The sequence below is a fragment of the Cynocephalus volans genome, chromosome 14, assembly GCF_027409185.1.
Source record: "Cynocephalus volans isolate mCynVol1 chromosome 14, mCynVol1.pri, whole genome shotgun sequence".
In the NCBI taxonomy this organism is placed as follows: domain Eukaryota; kingdom Metazoa; phylum Chordata; class Mammalia; order Dermoptera; family Cynocephalidae; genus Cynocephalus; species Cynocephalus volans.
The window spans coordinates 36638234-36657301 of NC_084473.1; the positions used below are offsets into that span (position 1 = coordinate 36638234).

The 19068-nt window shown below is 37.4% G+C and overlaps 1 protein-coding gene across 5 annotated transcripts in view; it reads right to left on the reverse strand.

The window, feature by feature from the left end:
* The window catches only part of DHX57 (DExH-box helicase 57), a 63993-nt gene that overhangs the window by 44509 nt on the left and 416 nt on the right, over positions 1 to 19068 (reverse strand). For 4 of the 5 annotated variants that reach the window (XM_063078565.1, XM_063078562.1, XM_063078564.1 and 1 more), the window contains exons 2-5: positions 12621 to 12847; positions 2441 to 2599; positions 1192 to 1380; positions 7 to 845 (exon numbers count right to left, since the gene is read on the reverse strand). In XM_063078565.1, coding sequence (XP_062934635.1) covers positions 7 to 845; positions 1192 to 1380; positions 2441 to 2599; positions 12621 to 12841 — 1408 coding nt within the window. In that variant the 5' untranslated portion in view covers positions 12842 to 12847. Of the gene's footprint in view, positions 1 to 6; positions 846 to 1191; positions 1381 to 2440; positions 2600 to 12620; positions 12848 to 18894; positions 19065 to 19068 lie in introns of those variants that run through there. The other variant, XM_063078563.1, reaches the window with a different exon arrangement.

Genomic DNA, 19068 nt, shown 5'->3' on the forward strand with positions numbered 1-19068 from the left:
ACATACCTTCTGGAATTTGATTTGAAACAAAAGAATTATTTGGAATCACTGGTTTATGACAGGCAGAATTATTTATTCTGGTCCCAGAGGGCACTGGCAGAAAGTTCACAGGAGGGACACTATACTTGTGATGGGTATTTGTTAGTAGCTTGACTATTTCTGATTCTTCCTCTAAAAGGGTAATCAAAGAATATACAACAGGTTCTGAAGTTTCTGCAAATGTCAAGGCCTTGCCATAAAGGAATTCAGAAATATGTAAACGACAAGCCAGAGGTAGATTCTCATTGGTGGAATAAAATGCCACAAGGGGAGCTTGGTAGGGGTATTTGTGGTTTTTAGAAAATCGAATTTCAAGTTCATATAAAAAAGATGCATCTTCATTAGCATTAAGATGAGAATCATCTACACTCCTTTCTGCTCTTCCAACAATTTGATTTGGGGGTACTTCATGTTTGAATTTGCATTTTGATCCAAATTTACAATTTCCTTTGAGGTAAAATCTACAGGTTTCAAGTGAAGTCTCTTGTACATTTTTGGTACTTTCCCTTTGCTTGAATTTGCAGAATTTACTTGTCAAATACGCCAGTTCTAGTCCAATGGTCCAGACTCTGTTCTGAATTCTTTCTATAAATTTTTCTCCACATATTGACTTGAGAGCAAATGCCTCCTCCTGTCTCTGCTCCACACACTCATCCAAGCTTATATGGCCAACTGCCTCAGAGACCTTCATCCTCTCTCCAAATGTCTCTGAAAAACACTGGGTGAGTAGATGCTCTAGGGAGGCCCCCACATCTCCATCACAAATCCTCAGGGCTGCTTGACAGCGTTCAGTGTTGAAACCATACCTGTCAAGGGCAAAACATGACAAAAATGACATGTAAGTGAAAGTCATTTAAATATGCTTACTTATGACTGTATAAGAGGTAGGGCTTGTATTTTGAAAAAGGATCTCTGACCACACTAATCCCTCCTTAATCCCCCATCCTAAACGATAGAATATTAGGCATATCATGCACTGCCTGAACCCACACAATAGGAAAGTACACAAGGAGTGGTAGTTGGATTTATAACATGACCGGTTGCTTTGAATTCTCCCCCAACTCCCATAAATAATGAAAACAATCACCTGGAAAATTTTGTTTTGTTTTGTTTTGGTTTTGGCAGCTGGCTGGTAACAGGGATCAAACCCACCTGGAAAGTTTTTGCACTGCAAATGGTGAGACTGTAAATTCTGGAATATGAGGCTCCACTGGGGCTGAGCCAGCATATTCCAAAGGATCAGAGTCCGGAACAAAGGAAGGTTCTTGTCCGGATGACCAGTACCGCTCATCCTCTCCACAATCAGGCTCATCCTCCTCCTCCTCTGCAGAAATGCCTCTTCTAGCAAAGGAAATATTTTCAAATATTAGATTATTAATTTCTACCTACTTCAAGGAAAAATTTAGCAAGTGTCTAAGAATTCAATTCAAGGAGCCAAAGACATAGGATCCCAACTACTCTTCAGTCACTGATTTAATTGTATCTTTTATTGAACTGTTAATTTATATCTTGACAATTAACATTTATAAGGCATTTATTACATACCAGTCACTTTGTTAAAAGCTTTATTTGTACTAATTCTTTTAATCTCCCAATAATCCTATTAGGCACTACTAAATAGAATCCCCATTTTTCAGATGATCATTGAAAACTTAGAGTAGATTAGTAGCTGTCTAAGTTTACACAGTAAGGAGCAATTAGAAATTAATTTTACCCCAGGCAATCTGACTCCAGAGCCTGTGTTCTTAACCACCGAAATCTTGGCCATCCCCTCTCTCTTCTCATTCATAAAAACGATCCCTAATTTTTTACTTTGCTGCATAATTTCTTTTCCTAAATCTGAGACAGATAAGAGATTTGTAGATGGAATGAAAATGAGCTGTTCATTACTGACCACTCATTAGTTCTGGCAAACGAAAAGAAAGATTAACAACTCCAACTTAAATCACAAGCAAAAGAGCCAAAATGCAATGGGGAAGAGGGGGAAAGCAACTAAGATTTCAGAGTGAAAGCTATTTCTCTCAAGCAGATGGTCATGAGAAGTGTAGTCTTAAGACTTCATCTGATCAACTCAGTATTTGCTCCTAGAGCAATACTCCTACTTGTTCATAAGGTATTATTTGGAAGGTTATCAATAAAGCAATTACTGAATCTATATTACCACTGTCCTGGAGGAAAATAAAAATAAAAAAGCAATCAGTATTATTGCTCACGGATGTCACAAAACAAACTCACTGTAAAACTGTGGCTGAATAATTATGCCTGTATTTGTCTTGGCCCACTTTCAACTAATTACATGGCCATTACATGATCAGTATTGATACAGTATTCCAAAGATGTACAGGACCTTTGCACTGCCAATACACCTTCCTTAATATAATATTTACTCAAAATAACTTACTCAGATCCAGCATCTGCATCTTGTTCTTGCAGGTCTCGAAGAAGAGCTTTCACTTTCTCTTGATTCTCAGAAGTCATGTGTAGAGTTTGAAGGGGCACTTTGGCTTTGGGCTTCCATTTGTGGCGTGCTTCTCCTTTGTTTACGTTATTGTTGCTAGGTCTGCAAAGGACACACACTTACCTATGATCAGGACTTTTACACTCTCTTCAGAGTCCCCAAATATACACAACATGAACTGGATTATCAAGTATCTTACAAAAGATGATAATGAATGTAAAGAGATTCTCCATTTTCTACAGTATTTATCAAACTTTATTATATTGGAATTGCTGAGAAAAAAACTGATCAGATTCTTAATCATTAAATCTGGCTTCACTACCTCAAGAATCCTCTGGAAAAAGCAATGCTAATGATGACTCCCTCTGCACTACAGGGTTTTGAAAAGAAATAAGCTACACACAGGAGTATTTATTTCATTCTGTGTTAGGTACCCAATCTAAAAATAATGGAGTCCCATCTTACCTGTGAATATTAGGCCCTATTTTTACAACATCTAAATAATCATTATTTCCTGATTATATAAAAAAAAGTTCACTGTAAAAAAGAACAAAGAAAAAAACAAAAGTCACCCCAAATCACATCATTCTTTTTCATATGTATATTTTTATAAAATTACACATATAAGTAATCTTTTATAATTTGTTCTATTTTCTTATCAAAATAGCACTAACATTTGCCTAAAATTAAATATTCTTCTATAAAATAATTTTAAATAGTTACTTACAGATGTAGATGCATTAAATTTATTTCCCAATCTTTCATTGTTAGAATTTAGATTTTTTTAGGGACTCTTTTTAATATTTAAAACAGTAAGTTCTAATGGTTAAATTATTCATTAAATATCTTTTCGTTTGTTTGTTTGTTTTGTTTGGCATGTTTCATTATAAATTTTCACAAATCTAGGGAAATGGAAGAAAATTTATCTGTATTTAAAAACCTGGGGGGTAGGCAATGCCGTGTCAGTCTCCCATTTTGGATTTGTCTCATCATTTGCTCATAATTAGTTAGAAAAGGGTGTGGGGTTTCACAAGCTCCTATCCCATCCGCCATTTATTTGTACACCCCTACACTTTGCCTGCCTTCTTGTTGAGAAAGGATGAACCATCCTTAAAGTCAATCCCTCTGTTTGTACACTAGATCCGAATAGATTTAATTTCCTAGGGGAAATCATTCCAGCACTTATCCCCCTTTCTACATCATTGGTTCTTCACTCTCCTTTGGATCATTCCCATCAGCATATAGACATGTTATATAATGTTTACCACCTTAAAAAATCATACCAAACAAAATCCTCCCTTTACTGCACATCTTTCCCTATAAGCATTGCCCCATCTGTCCTCACCCCACCTCCTCCTTATAGTAAAACTCCTCAAAAAGGTTATCAAAATCATTCTGTCTCTACTTTCTTTCCTCTTCTCTCTGAAACATACCCCAATCAGGGTTACCTTCCCACCAACTATGCCAATACAGCTCTTGTCAAGGTTACCCATGATAAACACACTGCCAAATCCAGTGGACAGTTCTCAGTACACATTTTTCTTGACCTATCAAGCATTTTGTACAAATGTGCATCCCTTTTGAGTATCCAATCCAATCTGATTGGATACTCTCCTTTAAAACACCTTATCCCTTGGCTTTCAGAAACCACCTTCTCTTAGATTTCTTCCTACTTCATTGGGAACTCCTTCTCAATCCCCTCTGTTTGATTCTCACACTCTCTCATAGCTTTTAAAACCTAGAGTATCCCCGGGCTCAAACATCAGATATCTCCTCTATTTATATTTGATCTCATCCAGTTCCTATCTTTAAACAGCATTTATTCATAGAGGACTCACACATTTATATCTCTAGTCTAGATCTTTTTCCCGAACTCTAGACTTATTCATCAAATTGTTTATTTGATATTGCCACGTGGAGAACACCTCTTAACTGGTCTCCGTGCTTCCAACCTGTGTCCCCTACAGTCTACTCTCCACACAGCACGATGAGTTAGGGTTTCTGAATGTGGGTGAACAGACTGTACAATGCACAAAGGCTCCTAGTTAGGGTTGGAGAAGAGATAGAGAGGAAGGGACAGCAAGAGCTAAAATCCAGTCCACACTCTGCTCGCCAAGCAATGTATTCTGGTGTGGGGCTATAAGAGCCCAAAGAAAGGGGCTCCATTTTCTTATTCACATGAAGACATACACTGAATAGCAGCAACCCAAGCCAGAGGGACTGATAATACCACGCACCCTTGCCTCAGACCCTCCAGTGGCTTTCCATCTTATTCAAAGCAAAAGCCAAGGTCCTTCCAATGGCCCATAAGATCCTACACAGTGTAGCCTCTCTGATTTAACTGCCCACCACTCTCCTTTTTGCCCACCCACTCTAGCCACGTGGCTTCTTTGCGAGTTCCTAAACCTTCCAAGCATACTCTGCCTTAGGGACTTCGCACTTGCTGTTACTTCTGCCTTCGATGTTCTTCCCTCAGATAACTTCACAGCTTACTCCTTCACTTTCTTCCTGTCCCTGCTCTTATTAGAGGGGCCTTCTACATCAAACAGCAACTCTATTCCAGTATTTTATAGCCCTTTTACCCATCTTTATTTTTCTCCATAGCATTTACCACCTGATGTGTTACATTTTTGTTTATAGTATTTCTACCTCAAATCCCCTTCTATGAAAACCAGGACAGTAAAACTAGTCCCTAAAATAGAGGCTGGTTCATAGTAAACACTCAGTAAATATTTGCTAAATGAAAGAACATAAAAAGTTCTAAAACCTTTAATGTCTATGTTTTAAAAAACAATAGAGTTACAGCTAACTCAGAAATTAGGTTCATAGTAAACACTCACTAAATATTTGCTAAATGAAAGAACATAAAAAGTTCTAAAAACCTATAATGTCTATGTTTTAAAAAACAATAGAGTTACAGCTAACTCAGAAATTAGGTTCTTAAATCAGCAGGTGAGGTGACAATATAGTTAATTTTTACTCTGAAAAAATCCTTAAAAAGCTGTCAAGTCTGAAACACATATTATTTCTCAATATGTCCAAAATGACCATTTTTATTCTAGAATGGAAAAACATTCTTCGGCTGAATACCAGATGAAGTATTTGGTTATTTTACAGACCATGTATGAGGAACATATATTCAAACCCTAAAATCTCATACTCAGTATAGCAAGACTTAAACTACAAGAAGCATTTGGAAACTGAGACTCACTGAAAAAATAACAGATTTCTTTCTCCATATCTTGCTCACCAAGGGGCCCAGATTCAATTAGTGGCAGGTTTAATCTACTTAGGGTGCTATTTGTTTCTCTTTTTCTTTTTCTCTGAATGCATATAGTTGAATTCACTTAAGTTAAAAGCATGCATGATGCAGTTAAACTCCAGCACTCATCTATATTCCCTTCTAATGTTTAGTTGAGAGTTATTTCCAAGAATGAGTGCATATGTTTGTACGTGTGTGTAAACACACACGCACACACACACACACACACACACACAAACACACACACACACACACACACACACACACACACACCTTTAAGGAAGTCTCTCCATCTCTAAAAATTCCAGGGCTGGCTGGTTAGCTCAGTTGGTTAGAGTGCAGCATTATAATGCCAAGGTCAAGGGTTCAGATCCTCATACTGGCCAGACATCAAAAAAATAAATAAATAAAAAATAAAAAATAAAAAATTAATTAATTAATTAATTAATTAATTAAAATAAAAATTCCAATCAACAGCTCATAGTGTTTTTCGAGAGACAATAAGAATTTTATATTTCACTGCATAACATGCAGTAGTAAAATCTTTACTTTCATTAAATACTCATTAGAATTACCAGAATTTGTGGAGGGTTAGAAATCTTGATTCTCATTTGAGTTTTAGAATAGGGTTTTTAGGTAAATATGTGTTTGGAACAAAAGCCCTCAGGTAGGGGGCCACAGCCTATAGCCAGAGGGCAACAGCCCATCTAATCAACTCTAATCACTGCTTAGGTAGGGGATTGTATACTTTAACGATTTTAGAGCTAACAGGTGGTTGTCATACTGATCCTGTTAAGAGATTTTAAGAATTGCTGAAGGGAAAAATGTTAAAAAATGTTTGCTAGGGGCAAGCAGTTTGTTGGTGGAAACTTTAGAGATAATGATACTTAAATTTTATCATAAGAATGCAACTTTTGCTTAAGAAGATGTTATACTTTAGATAATGAGTGCAGTTTGACCAACTTAGCTTTTCACTAATTGTACTTCAGAATATCACATTGTCAATTTTACTGACATTACTAGTTTCCATTGTTTAACCTATACTTAGCCATAGATAACTTTGGTAACACTGCCCATGTCTTTGTGTCCTTGGTAATAATTGAATCAACTGACTTTTCTTGTGAAACTTTCTTGTCTTTACAATAAAAAACAAGCTAACTTTGAATCGGGGCTGTATCCAGTTTTCTCCTCCTAACAGAGGAGTTGCTGAGGTGCAGTCCCTTTGGGCTTCTCATTGCACTCGTGGTGCTTTGAGTAATCCTTTTTTCATCTCCGTTACACAGTAAGAAGTGTAACAAGAATTCCCAGAATTTATTCATTAGTTAAGAGCTGAATATGAGAGAAGCCTGGATATGACATCTGTTACTGGTCACTACATGAAACACCATCAGATCATGGCTGATCTGGCTGGAAAATATATAACTCATCAACTAGAAAGACAGAGTACAGTCAGGTTACATTTAGGGCTGTTAGATTTGAACATCAACTTATGATGTCTAAGGAATACTTAGAATAATTTTCATTGCTTTCACCATTTCCAGTGCTTACTTTCCTAGTAACACTGGGTACAATAGTAGTATTACTCTTGATTCACAGTGTCATGTGGAAGTTAAAGTTAATTTCATATTTCAACCACCACCAACAAAAAAGCTGTGTTTACCATCATGCCTTTAGAAAAGCTTACATGTCCTGAAAAACAATGTAGCAGAACTTGCTGAACTGAAGAAGTTATTCAACTAAATAAAAAACACAACAGAGAGTTTAACCAGCAGGCTTGTCGAAGTTGAAGAGAGAACCTCTGAACTTGAAGATGGGCTGTTTGAAATAACACAAGCAGAAAAAAAGAAAGAAAAAAGAATCAAAGACATTGAAGAAAATGTGAGAGAGATATCAGACAACCTTAAGCGCTCAAATATCCGAGTCATGGGTATTCCAGAAGGGGAGGAAAATGGAGATTCCATTGAAAACATATTCAACAAAATAGTGGCAGAAAACTTCCCAGGTATAGGAAAAGTCACAGATCTTCAGATCCAGGAAGCTCAAAGATCTCCAAACGTATTCAACCCCAAAAGGCCTCCTCCAAGACATGTTATAGTCAAATTGGCAAAACTCAGAGACAAAGAGAGAATCTTAAAAGCTGCAAGAGAGAAGCCTCAAATCACCTATAAGGGAGGCCCAATCAGTCTAATATCAGACTTTTCATCACAAACCCTAAAAGCTAGGAAGGAATGTGATGATATATTCAAAATACTAAAAGACAAAGATTGCCAGCCAAGAATACTCTACCCTGCAAGGCTATCCTTCCGAAATGAAGGGCAAATAGTATATTTCTCAGACAAACAAAAACTGCGGGAGTTCACTACCACACGACCACCCTTACAAGAAATCCTCAAGGGAGTACTGGGTTTGGTTCCTGAAAAATAACTACCACTGCCATAAAGACCCAAGAAAAATCTAAACCCGCTAGTATAATAAAAATGGCATTCATGAAGAGAAAACAAGCTAACAAAAACACTATCTACAACCTAAGGAACCAAGAAACACAGAAACCAAACAGAAAATCAGAAAGCAAGGAACAAAAGACACCTAAGACAACCAAACAACCAATAAAATGCTAGGAATAAATCAACACCTTTCAATAACAACTCTTAATGTAAAAGGCTTAAATTCCCCAATCAAAAGACACAGACTGGCTGACTGGATCAAAAAGGAGGACCCAACTATATGCTGCCTACAAGGGACCCACCTCACCCATAAAGATTCACATAGACTAAGAGTGAAAGGATGGAAAAAGATTTACCATGCAAACAGAAAAGAAAAACAAGCTGGAGTAGCTATTCTTATATTGGACAAAATAGACTTTAAACTAAAAACCATAAAAAGAGACAATGAGGGACACTACTTAATGATAAAAGGACTGAACCATCAAGAAGACATAACAATCATAAATATGTACGCACCCAATGTTGGAGCAGCCAGATTTATAAAACAAACTCTATTAGACCTAAAGAAGGAAATAGACACTAATACCATAATAGCAGGGGACCTGAACACCCCACTGTCAATATTAGACAGATCATCTAGGCAAAGAATCAGTAGAGAAACACAAGATCTAAACAAGACTCTAGACCAATTGGAATTGGCAGATATCTACAGAACATTCCACCCAACAACCTCAGAATATTCATTCTTCTCATCAGCACATGGATCATTCTCCAGGATAGATCACATATTAGGTCACAAATCAAGTCTCAATAAATTCAAAAAAATTGGAATTATCCCATGTATTTTCTCAGGCCAAAATGGATTAAAACTAGAAATTAATAACAAACGAAACTCTGGAAACTATACAAACACATGGAAATTAAACAGCATTCTACTTAATGACATATGGGTCCAAGAAGAAATCAAGCAGGAAATCAAAAAATTTATTGAAACTAATGAAAACAATGATACATCATACCAAAACCTGTGGGATACTGCAAAAGCAGTATTGAGGAGGAAATTTATTGCATTAAATGCTCACTTCAGAAGAATGGAAAGATGGCAAGTGAACAACCTAACACTTCACCTTAAAGAACTAGAAAAACAAGAACAATCCAAACCTAAAGTTAGCAGACGGAAAGAAATCATTAAGATCAGAGCAGAACTGAATGAAATTGAAAACCAAAAAACAATTCAAAAGATCAATGAATCAAAAAGTTGGTTTTTTGAAAAGATAAATAAAATTGACAAACCATTAGCATGGCTAACAAAAAAAAGAAGAGAGAAGACTCAAGTAACAAAAATTAGAAATGAAAAAGGCGATATTACAACTGATTCATCTGAAATACAAGGAATCATTCGAGACTACTATAAACAACTATACGCCAACAAATTTGAAAATCTGGAGGAAATGGATAAATTTCTGGACACACACAAGCTCCCAAAACTGAACCATGAAGACGTAGAAAATTTGAACAGACCAATAACAATAAAGGAGATTGAAGCTGTTATCAGAAGGCTCCCAACAAAGAAGAGCCCAGGACCAGATGGATTCACAGCAGAATTTTACCAAACATTCAAAGAGGAATTGACACCGATTCTTTACAAACTATTCCAAAAGATTGAAACGGATGCAAATCTCCCAAACTCATTCTATGAAGCAAACATCAGCCTGATACCAAAACCAGGTTAAGATATAACCAAAAAGGAAAACTACAGGCCGATATCCTTGATGAATATAGATGCAAAAATCCTCACTAAAATACTAGCAAACAGAATACAGCAACACATACGTAAAATTATTCACCACGATCAAGTGGGATTCATCCCAGGGATGCAAGGTTGGTTCAACATACGCAAATCGATAAACGTGATACACCATATTAATAAACTCAAACACAAGGACCATATGATCATCTCTATAGATGCTGAAAAAGCATTTGATAAAGTTCAGCACTCATTCATGACAAAGACCCTCTATAAGTTAGGTATAGAGGGAAAGTATCTCAACATAATTAAAGCCATATATGCCAAACCCACTGCCAATATCATCCTGAATGGGGAAAAGCTGAAAGCTTTTCCTTTAAGAACAGGAACTAGACAAGGATACCCACTCTCACCACTCCTATTCAACATAGTGTTGGAAGTACTAGCCAGAGCAATCAGAGAAGAGAAGGAAATAAAGGGCATCCAGATTGGAAAAGATGAAGTCAAACTGTCCCTGTTTGCAGATGACATGATCCTATATATCGAACAGCCTAAAACCTCTACAAAAATACTCTTGGAATTGATAAATGATTTCAGCACAGTAGCAGGATACAAAATCAACACACAAAAATCAGTAGCATTTCTTTTCTCCAATAGTGAACATGCAGAACGAGAAATCAAGAAAGCCTGCCCATTTACAATAGCCACCAAAAAAATAAAATACTTAGGAATGGAGTTAATCAAGGAGGTGAAAAATCTCTATAATGAGAACTACAAACCACTGCTGAGAGAAATTAGAGAGGATACAAGAAGATGGAAAGATATCCCATGCTCTTGGATTGGAAGAATCAACATAGTGAAAATGTCCATACTACCCAAAGTGACCTACAGATTCAATGCAATCCCCATCAAAATTCCAAAGACATTTTTCTCAGAAATGGAAAAAACTATCCAGTCATTTATATGGAACAATAAAAGACCACGTGTAGCCAAAGCAATGCTGAGCAAAAAAAATAAAGCTGGAGGCATAACACTACCTGACTTTAAGCTATACTACAAAGCTGTAATAACCAAAACAGTATGGTACTGGCATAAAAACAGACACACTGACCAATGGAACAGAATAGAGAATCCAGAAATCAACCCACACACTTACTGCCATCTGATCTTTGACAAAGGCACCAAGCCTGTTCACTGGGGAAGGGACTGCCTCTTCAGCAAATCCTGCTGGGATAACTGGATATCCATATGCAGGAGAATGAAACTAGATCCATACCTCTCACCGTGTACTAAAATCAACTCAAAATGGATTAAGGATTTAAATATACACCCTGAAACAATAAAACTTCTTAAAGAAAACATAGGAGAAACACTTCAGGAAATAGGACCGGACACAGACTTCATGAATACGACCCCAAAAGTACGGGCAACCAAAGGAAAAATAAACAAATGGGATTATATCAAACTAAAGAGCTTCTGCACAGCAAAAGAAACAATTAACAGAGTTAAAAGACAACCAACAGTGTGGGAGAAAATATTTGCAAAATATACATCTGACAAAGGATTAATATCCAGAATATATAAGGAACTCAAACAACTTTACAAGAAAAAAACAAGCAGCCCAATTAAAAAATGGGCAAAAGAGCTAAGTAGGCATTTCTCTAAGGAAGATATTATACAAATGGCCAACAGACATATGAAAAAATGCTCAACATCACTCAGCATCCGGGCAATGCAAATCAAAACCACATTGAGATACCATCTAACCCCAGTTAGGATGGCTAAAATCCGAAAGACTCTGAACGATAAATGCTGGCGAGGTTGCGGAGAAAAAGGAACTCTCATACACTGTTGGTGGGACTGCAAAATGGTGCAGCCTCTATGGAAAATGGTATGGAGGTTCCTCAAACAATTGCAGATAGATCTACCATACGACCCAGCTATCCCACTGTTGGGAATATACCCAGAGGAATGGAAATCATCAAGTCGAAGGTACACCTGTTCCCCAATGTTCATCGCAGCACTCTTTACAATAGCCAAGAGTTGGAACCAGCCCAAATGTCCATCAGCAGATGAGTGGATACGGAAAATGTGGGACATTTACACAATGGAATACTACTCAGCTATAAAAACGAATGAAATACTGCCATTTGCAACAACATGGATGGACCTTGAGAGAATTATATTAAGTGAAACAAGTCAGGCACAGAAAGAGAAATACCACATGTTCTCACTTATTGGTGGGAGCTAAAAATTAATATATAAATTCACACACACACACACACACACACACACACACACACACACACACACACAACCGGGGCGGGGGGGAGAAGATATAACAACCACAATTACTTGAAGTTGATACGACAAGCAAACAGAAAGGACATTGTTGGGGGGGAGGGGGGAGGGAGGAGGGAGGGAGGTTTTGGTGATGGGGAGCAATAATCAGCCACAATGAATATCGACATAATAAAAAAATAATAATAATAAAAATAAATAAATAAATAAATAAATAAATAGAAAGAAAAGCTTACAAAGAGGGATTAACAGAGGTACAATTAACTTGACCAGAACTACCTGACTTTTTTTCGCTCTCTGCTATCTGTTGTCCCATACATTAGAGACTGATACTGTTTCCATATCTGAACATTCAAAGAATATAATGACCTGGATGAGCGCCTTGATTCACTGAAGATACAAAAGTCATCTCCATCATCCCAAATTCTACTCGAAGCCTTTTTATTGCCACCGCTGCCACCGCTGCCACCGCCACCACCACCATTCCCGTGTGATTTACTAGCATGACTTCTGCCTCCTCTTCCTCCTCTAGAAGATCCTTTTCCACTTCCTTTGCCCGGCTTGCCTTTTCTTTTTACTGAAGAACTCATTTTCACCTGCAAGAGAAAAAATTGATACAGACATCATACAACCAGACAAGTATAATAATCCTTTGTTTGTCAAAGTTATGGATATAGCCTACTTTAAAGAAATAAAGGAAAATACAGATATTAAAAGAGCCAATTTAATGTTTAGTTTTTCTGATGCAGATTGCCTAACCAAGGATGTGCATCAGAAACACACTTAGAAGTTTCAAAACACATGTCTAGGCCTTATTCCTGATTATGATTTGGTTAGGTCTAATACAGGGTTTTAAAAAATCCAGTTGAGAATGACACCAGGGGACAGAACCCCCAGTTTTCCCTGGCTATTCCCCTGACCCCTATCAGAGCAGGCTTTGGCTAGGGGAAGAGGAATACAGCTATAAAAAAAAAAAAAAAAAAAAGCCTGCTTGACCAGGCAGCATAGACTGGATTCCTAGGAGTAGCAATAATGAGATAAGACTAGAATTGATTCAACATAAACTTCCTTAGGTTGAGACTTGATCTGGAGGTCAGGATATTTGTTCCTTAGGCTGAGACTTGATTTAAAGGTCAAGATGTTTGTTCCTTAAATGAATACACTACGGCTTAGGATAATATCTGTAATGCCAATTTTGAGTTGTCTTTGCAGAACTCCTGCTGCTACAAACCTGCTTTGAAGTATGTACACCTCCAGACTCAAAGGAGCCAAGGAGGACCTTAGTCAGGATGCCAGAAATAATTACACTGACCTTACCACTGACCAATCAGATACCCACATGCTTCCTGAGACCCCTAACAATTTCTGCCCTATTCAAATCTGTGATTTTAAGCTCTCAGGGAGTCCAGGAACTTAAAGCTCCTTTAGCTACCATGGGCTCCTCTGAATGGGCATCCAAATAAATGCTAATCTTTAACACTGCAAGCTTTGGCATGACAGACATCTTAGGCACTGGGGCAGCAGTTAGGTATCCCTGTCAGTTTGTTAACAAGAGATGTTTTCATGGACTTAATATATGATTTGATAAACAAAATTTTAATTGACATATGCTCTATCAGGAACACAGCCCTGGCTCAGAGATTTTTGCTTGGGGGAAGAAACAGGCCATAAAACAGATAGCTCCTAATCTCTTTCCAAAGGAACTGACTTCATTTGCAATGGAGTGTGGAAAAGTTCAAACCTAAAGGCATTCTCAAGAACAGTGGGCTTTTGGTGAAAGGGGGATTAAAGGATTTAATGAAGATATAGCTTAGACTGTAGGCCAACCAGTTTACAAGAGGAAACCAAGGAATAAGACCACTGGGAGGAACCCTCTTTGGGCCAGAACAAATATAGTCAGCCCTCCATAACTGTGGATTCAACCAGCCACAGATTGAAAATATGCAGAAAAAAATACAACAATAAAAGCAATACAAACAAAAAATACAGTATAACAACTATTTGCATAGCATTTACATGCATCAGGTATTTAGGTAAACTAGAGATTATTTAAAGTATATGGAAGGATGTGCATAGGTTATTTGTAAATATTACTCCACTTTACATAAGAAACTTAAGCATCCATGAAGATTTGAATTTGAGAAGGGTCCTGGAACCAATCCCCTCCCCTCCCATTTGGATTAGTTTGTAGAGGAATTTACTCCCCAGGGTACTGTTGAAAACAATTAAGCAATCAGCCAGCAAGTAGTGGAGTTTAGCAGCTGTGTGTGGTTGGGTGAAGAGAGAGAGAACCCTACCAAAACTATTGTCATCAGGGTGATTGTGCGCATACCCAAAGCTGTACCTCCCTAAGATGCAACATCAGAAGCTAACACTGTGGAAGGGAAATAGACTAAACTAAAATAATCCAAACAATCACTAAAAATTATACAAGCAAATAGCAATAGGAAGCCCTAAAGAGGAAAGAACCAGTGCCCAGAATTGCTACAATGTATTATCCAGAATGTCCAGTTTCGGGCCGGCCAAGTGGCTCACTCAGGAGAGTGCGGCGCTGGTAGCGCCAAGGCCACAGGTTCAGATCCTATATAGGGATGGCCAGTGCACTCACTGGCTGAGCGTGGTGCAGACGACACCAAGCCGAGGGTTGTGATCCCCTTACTGGTCAAAAACGAAAAAAAAAAAAAAAAAAAAAGAATGTCCAGTTTCCAACAAAAAGTTATAAGGCATGCAAAGAAACACTAGAGTATGACCCATAAACCAGAGAAAAAGCAGGCAACACAAACTGCCTATGAGTGAGACCAGCGATTTAACAGAAAAAGACTTCAAAACAGTCATTATAAGTATGTGCACAAAGATAAAGTAAAGCATGATTAAAGAAGTAAGAAAGGTATGATGACAATGTCATATTAAATTGAGAACATCAATAAACAGAAGAAATATTAAAAAGAACTAAATGGGAATTCAAGAGTTGAAAAATATAGTAAATAAAAATTCACTAGAGGGGCTCAACAGTAGATATGAACTGGCAAACTTGCAAACAGATCAACACTGATTATGTAAGCTGAAGAACAGAGAGAGCAAAGAATGAAGAAAAATGAACAGAGCCTCAGAGAAATGTGGGGCACCATTAGGTGCACCAAATACACATAATGGGAGTACCAGAAGGATAGGAGAGAAAGAAAGGGGCAGAAAAAATGTTCAAAGAAATAACAGCAGGGCCGAGCCCGTGGCGCACTTGGTAGAGTGCTGCTCTGGGAGCGTGGCGACGCTCCCACCGCGGGTTCGGATCCTATATAGGACTGACCGGTGCACTCACTGGCTGAGTGCCGGTCACGAGAAAACAAAAAAAAAAGAAATAACAGCAGATAACTTCTCTAATTTATTGAAAAACAACAACCTGCACATCCTGGTAGATCAACAAACTCCAACTAGGATAAATGCAAAGAGATCCACAAATAGACACATTGTAGTAAAAATGCTGAAGGTTAAAGATATGAAGAAAATCTTGAAAGCAGTAAGAGAAAAATGACTCATCATTTACAAGGGGAACCCCAATAGGACTAACAGCTAATTTCTCAGCAGAAATAATGGAGGGCAGAAGATAATGACACATATATTAAACGTACAAAAGAAAAAAACCAAAAATCCTATATCTAGGAAAGCTATCTTTCAAAAATGAAGATGAAATGGAAACTTTCCCAGATAAACAAAACTGAGAGAATTTGTTGCCAGCAGACCTGTCTCACAAGAAATACTAATGGAAGTTCTTCAAACTGATGTTAAGTATCTCCAGATGGTAATTTAAGCCCACATGAAAAATAAAAGGGTAAAGGTAATCACATAATTATTTTTTAAAAAAGAAAAGTTCAAATGCATATTTTTCTCCTTTCTTATCAATTTAAAAAGCAGTCATATAAAATAATATGTTTATGATGGAATGTTGGACCTATAACCTACAAGAACACAATACTTGTGTAATATATTTGCCACTAACAGCACAAAGCGATGAGCAGGAACATAGTTGTATTGGACTAAGAAAATGACTACAGATAGTAAAGTAATAATTATAATAATGTATTGTTGAGTTTGTAACATTAATAGATGTTATATAATATGTATAACGATAATGCCACAAAAAGTGGGGAAAGGAATAGAGCTACAAAGGAGTAATGCTTCTACACCGTACTGGAATTAGCAAGTATACATCTGAAGGTGATTCTGATAAATTGAGGTATATATAATAAACCCCAGAGCAAGCACTACAAATACTATATTAAAAATATTCATTTGATGACTAAATGAAAAATAAAGCAGCAAAGTTGAAATAGCAGAACAAATAGACATAAGACATATAGACAATAAAAAGTAGAATGAAAAGATAACCATTAACTCCCATTATATCAATAATGATAATAAATGTGAGTGGATTATAAAACCCAACAAAAGGCAGAGATTGTCAGGATAAAACAAAACGAAACAAAACTGTGATCCAACTATATGCTCTCTACAGGAGAGACATTTTAAATTCAAAGATACAAATAAATAAAAAGTAAAAGTATAGAAAAAGATGAATACAAACCAAAACCACAAGAAAGGTGGACTGGCTATGTTAATATCAGAGAAAATCAGACTTTAAAGCAAAAAATGTTACTAGAAATAAAGAAGGATATTTCATAATAATAAAAGGGTCAATTCATTAGGAACTAATAACAATTATAAACATATATACACCTAATAATAGAGCACCAAAAACATCAAACAACAACTGACAGAAATGGAGAAATACACAATTAAATAATAGTAGTAGGAGACTTCAATACCTCACTTTTGAGAAGAGTCAAGAATTACTGTAAGATTTTGGCATGGGTAAACTGGGTGAATAGTGGCGTCATGTGCTTAGAAGGGGAATATTGGGGAGGAATGGATGGGGGGTAGGTGTCATGATATCAGATTGGATATATGAGCATTTGAACTGCTGATAAGATACTCAAATGGAGATGTGTAGAAAGTAGTTCGATATACAAGTCAAATCTGCATTGAAGAAAAGATAGGATTATTTCATTTAATCCTCTAAAACCTGGTAAGGTAAATATTATTTTCTATATTTTATAGAGAAGGAAACTAGAACACAGATAAATTATATGACTTGTCCAATGTCACCAACTATAGAAGCAAAGCCTGGAGCCAGAGTTTGAATCAATCTGTTTGACTCCAAAGCTAAGATTCTTTCCATCATATCTCCTCCTTACCACACATACATACCTTGTATCTCAATTAAGTTTAAAGATAATTTCTCCCCCCTTTGATTTGTGCCCAGTTATTCATTTATAAAGATGACTTGGGTGACAACATGGAGAGGTCAATGCCACTGAAAGAAAAGTTTAATGTGACTCGAAAATCCCCTGGAAACAAAGGCCACTCCACACCATGCAGGGCCATAGGGTGAAGCACCAGGTTTGTCAGGTAGCAGAAAGGAGTGAGGGGAAGGCATACACCACAGTTTTCTTGTGGGGAAGGCAAGGCAAGGCATGGCAAGGCAGGGCAAACAGCTTAGGACTGGCTAGTTTGAATAATTCTGGAAGACTCTGGGGGCATAAGGACTGTCCCTAGTTGTCTGGTACCTGTTGCCCCAGGTTGCTTTAGGCAGAAGCAATATTAACTTGGGGTGTGAGGTTGGGCAAAGGAAGTGGTTGGAGGTATGGACTCAGGGGTGGTTGGTTTGCATATGAAATGTGTATTCACAGGTTAGTTGTTCATTAGCTAGCCCTGGGAGAGGCAGTTTCTCCCTGGTCAGGTAGAACCCCAACACAACAAAACATCATAAATACAGAAAACAAAAAACATGATTATACACGCTTTTAATCCAAATTTAAAACCCAATCATTACAAGTTTCCTCTGACTCCAGATCCTCTCTAGATAAGAACATCATAAGACTGCAGCTCAGTTGGTTAGAATGTGGTGCTGATAACCCACAAGGTCAAGGGTTCAGATCCCCATGCTGGCCAGCCACCAAAAAAAAATCATAAGAAAGAAGTCAAACCACAAATTCTTCTGCAAAAATAGCAGTACATATACATATATCCACAAAAATGTAGGGTCATTAAAAGCTTAACAGGTGACTAAAACAATGGGACAAACTGAACTCTGTAAGGTTGTGCATCAATAATTATCTATTATTTCTAAAATTTAGAAAAAGAGAAAGGATAGACAAGTGAAAGAGATCACAACTTATCTCAAAAACCACCCAGCTCAGGTAAATCTGTGCACTGAGAAACATTAGGAAAAAAGCAAGAAGATACTGTACTCTGATTTAAAACAACTTATCTCACACTAACACAGAAAATGTTACCTTTACAACTTAATCTGAGATCTGCACTCAAAATTTTGAATGAAGACTTGCTGGCTGCAGTGGTTTCCAATATCACTCTCCCCAGACGTTTCCCAGGGAATAGAAGTTAGGTTGTATAATCCACATGGTTAGATTCTGCTATTCTATTCCATCTAGCCTGGGCAGATCCAACTATCTTTCTTCACCGTGCACAGAGGGACCTAGGTTTGGCTCTACAAGTATCCTTTGTTTCCCACCCGAGTTTGGCTCCCAAGTACAGCATCATCGCTGGGCACTGAAAGCAGACCACATACCAGTCTCCTCCCAGGAGAATTCTGACCGACCACAATATATCCAGCTCCATCCAGGTACCCAGACCTCGCACCTTTCTTCCAACACGCATCGTCCCCAACCTTCTCGCCAAATAGCCACTCAGTTCGTGATGGAGACAGAAACAGGAAATGGAGTGTGAGCCCCTCTAACCCAAC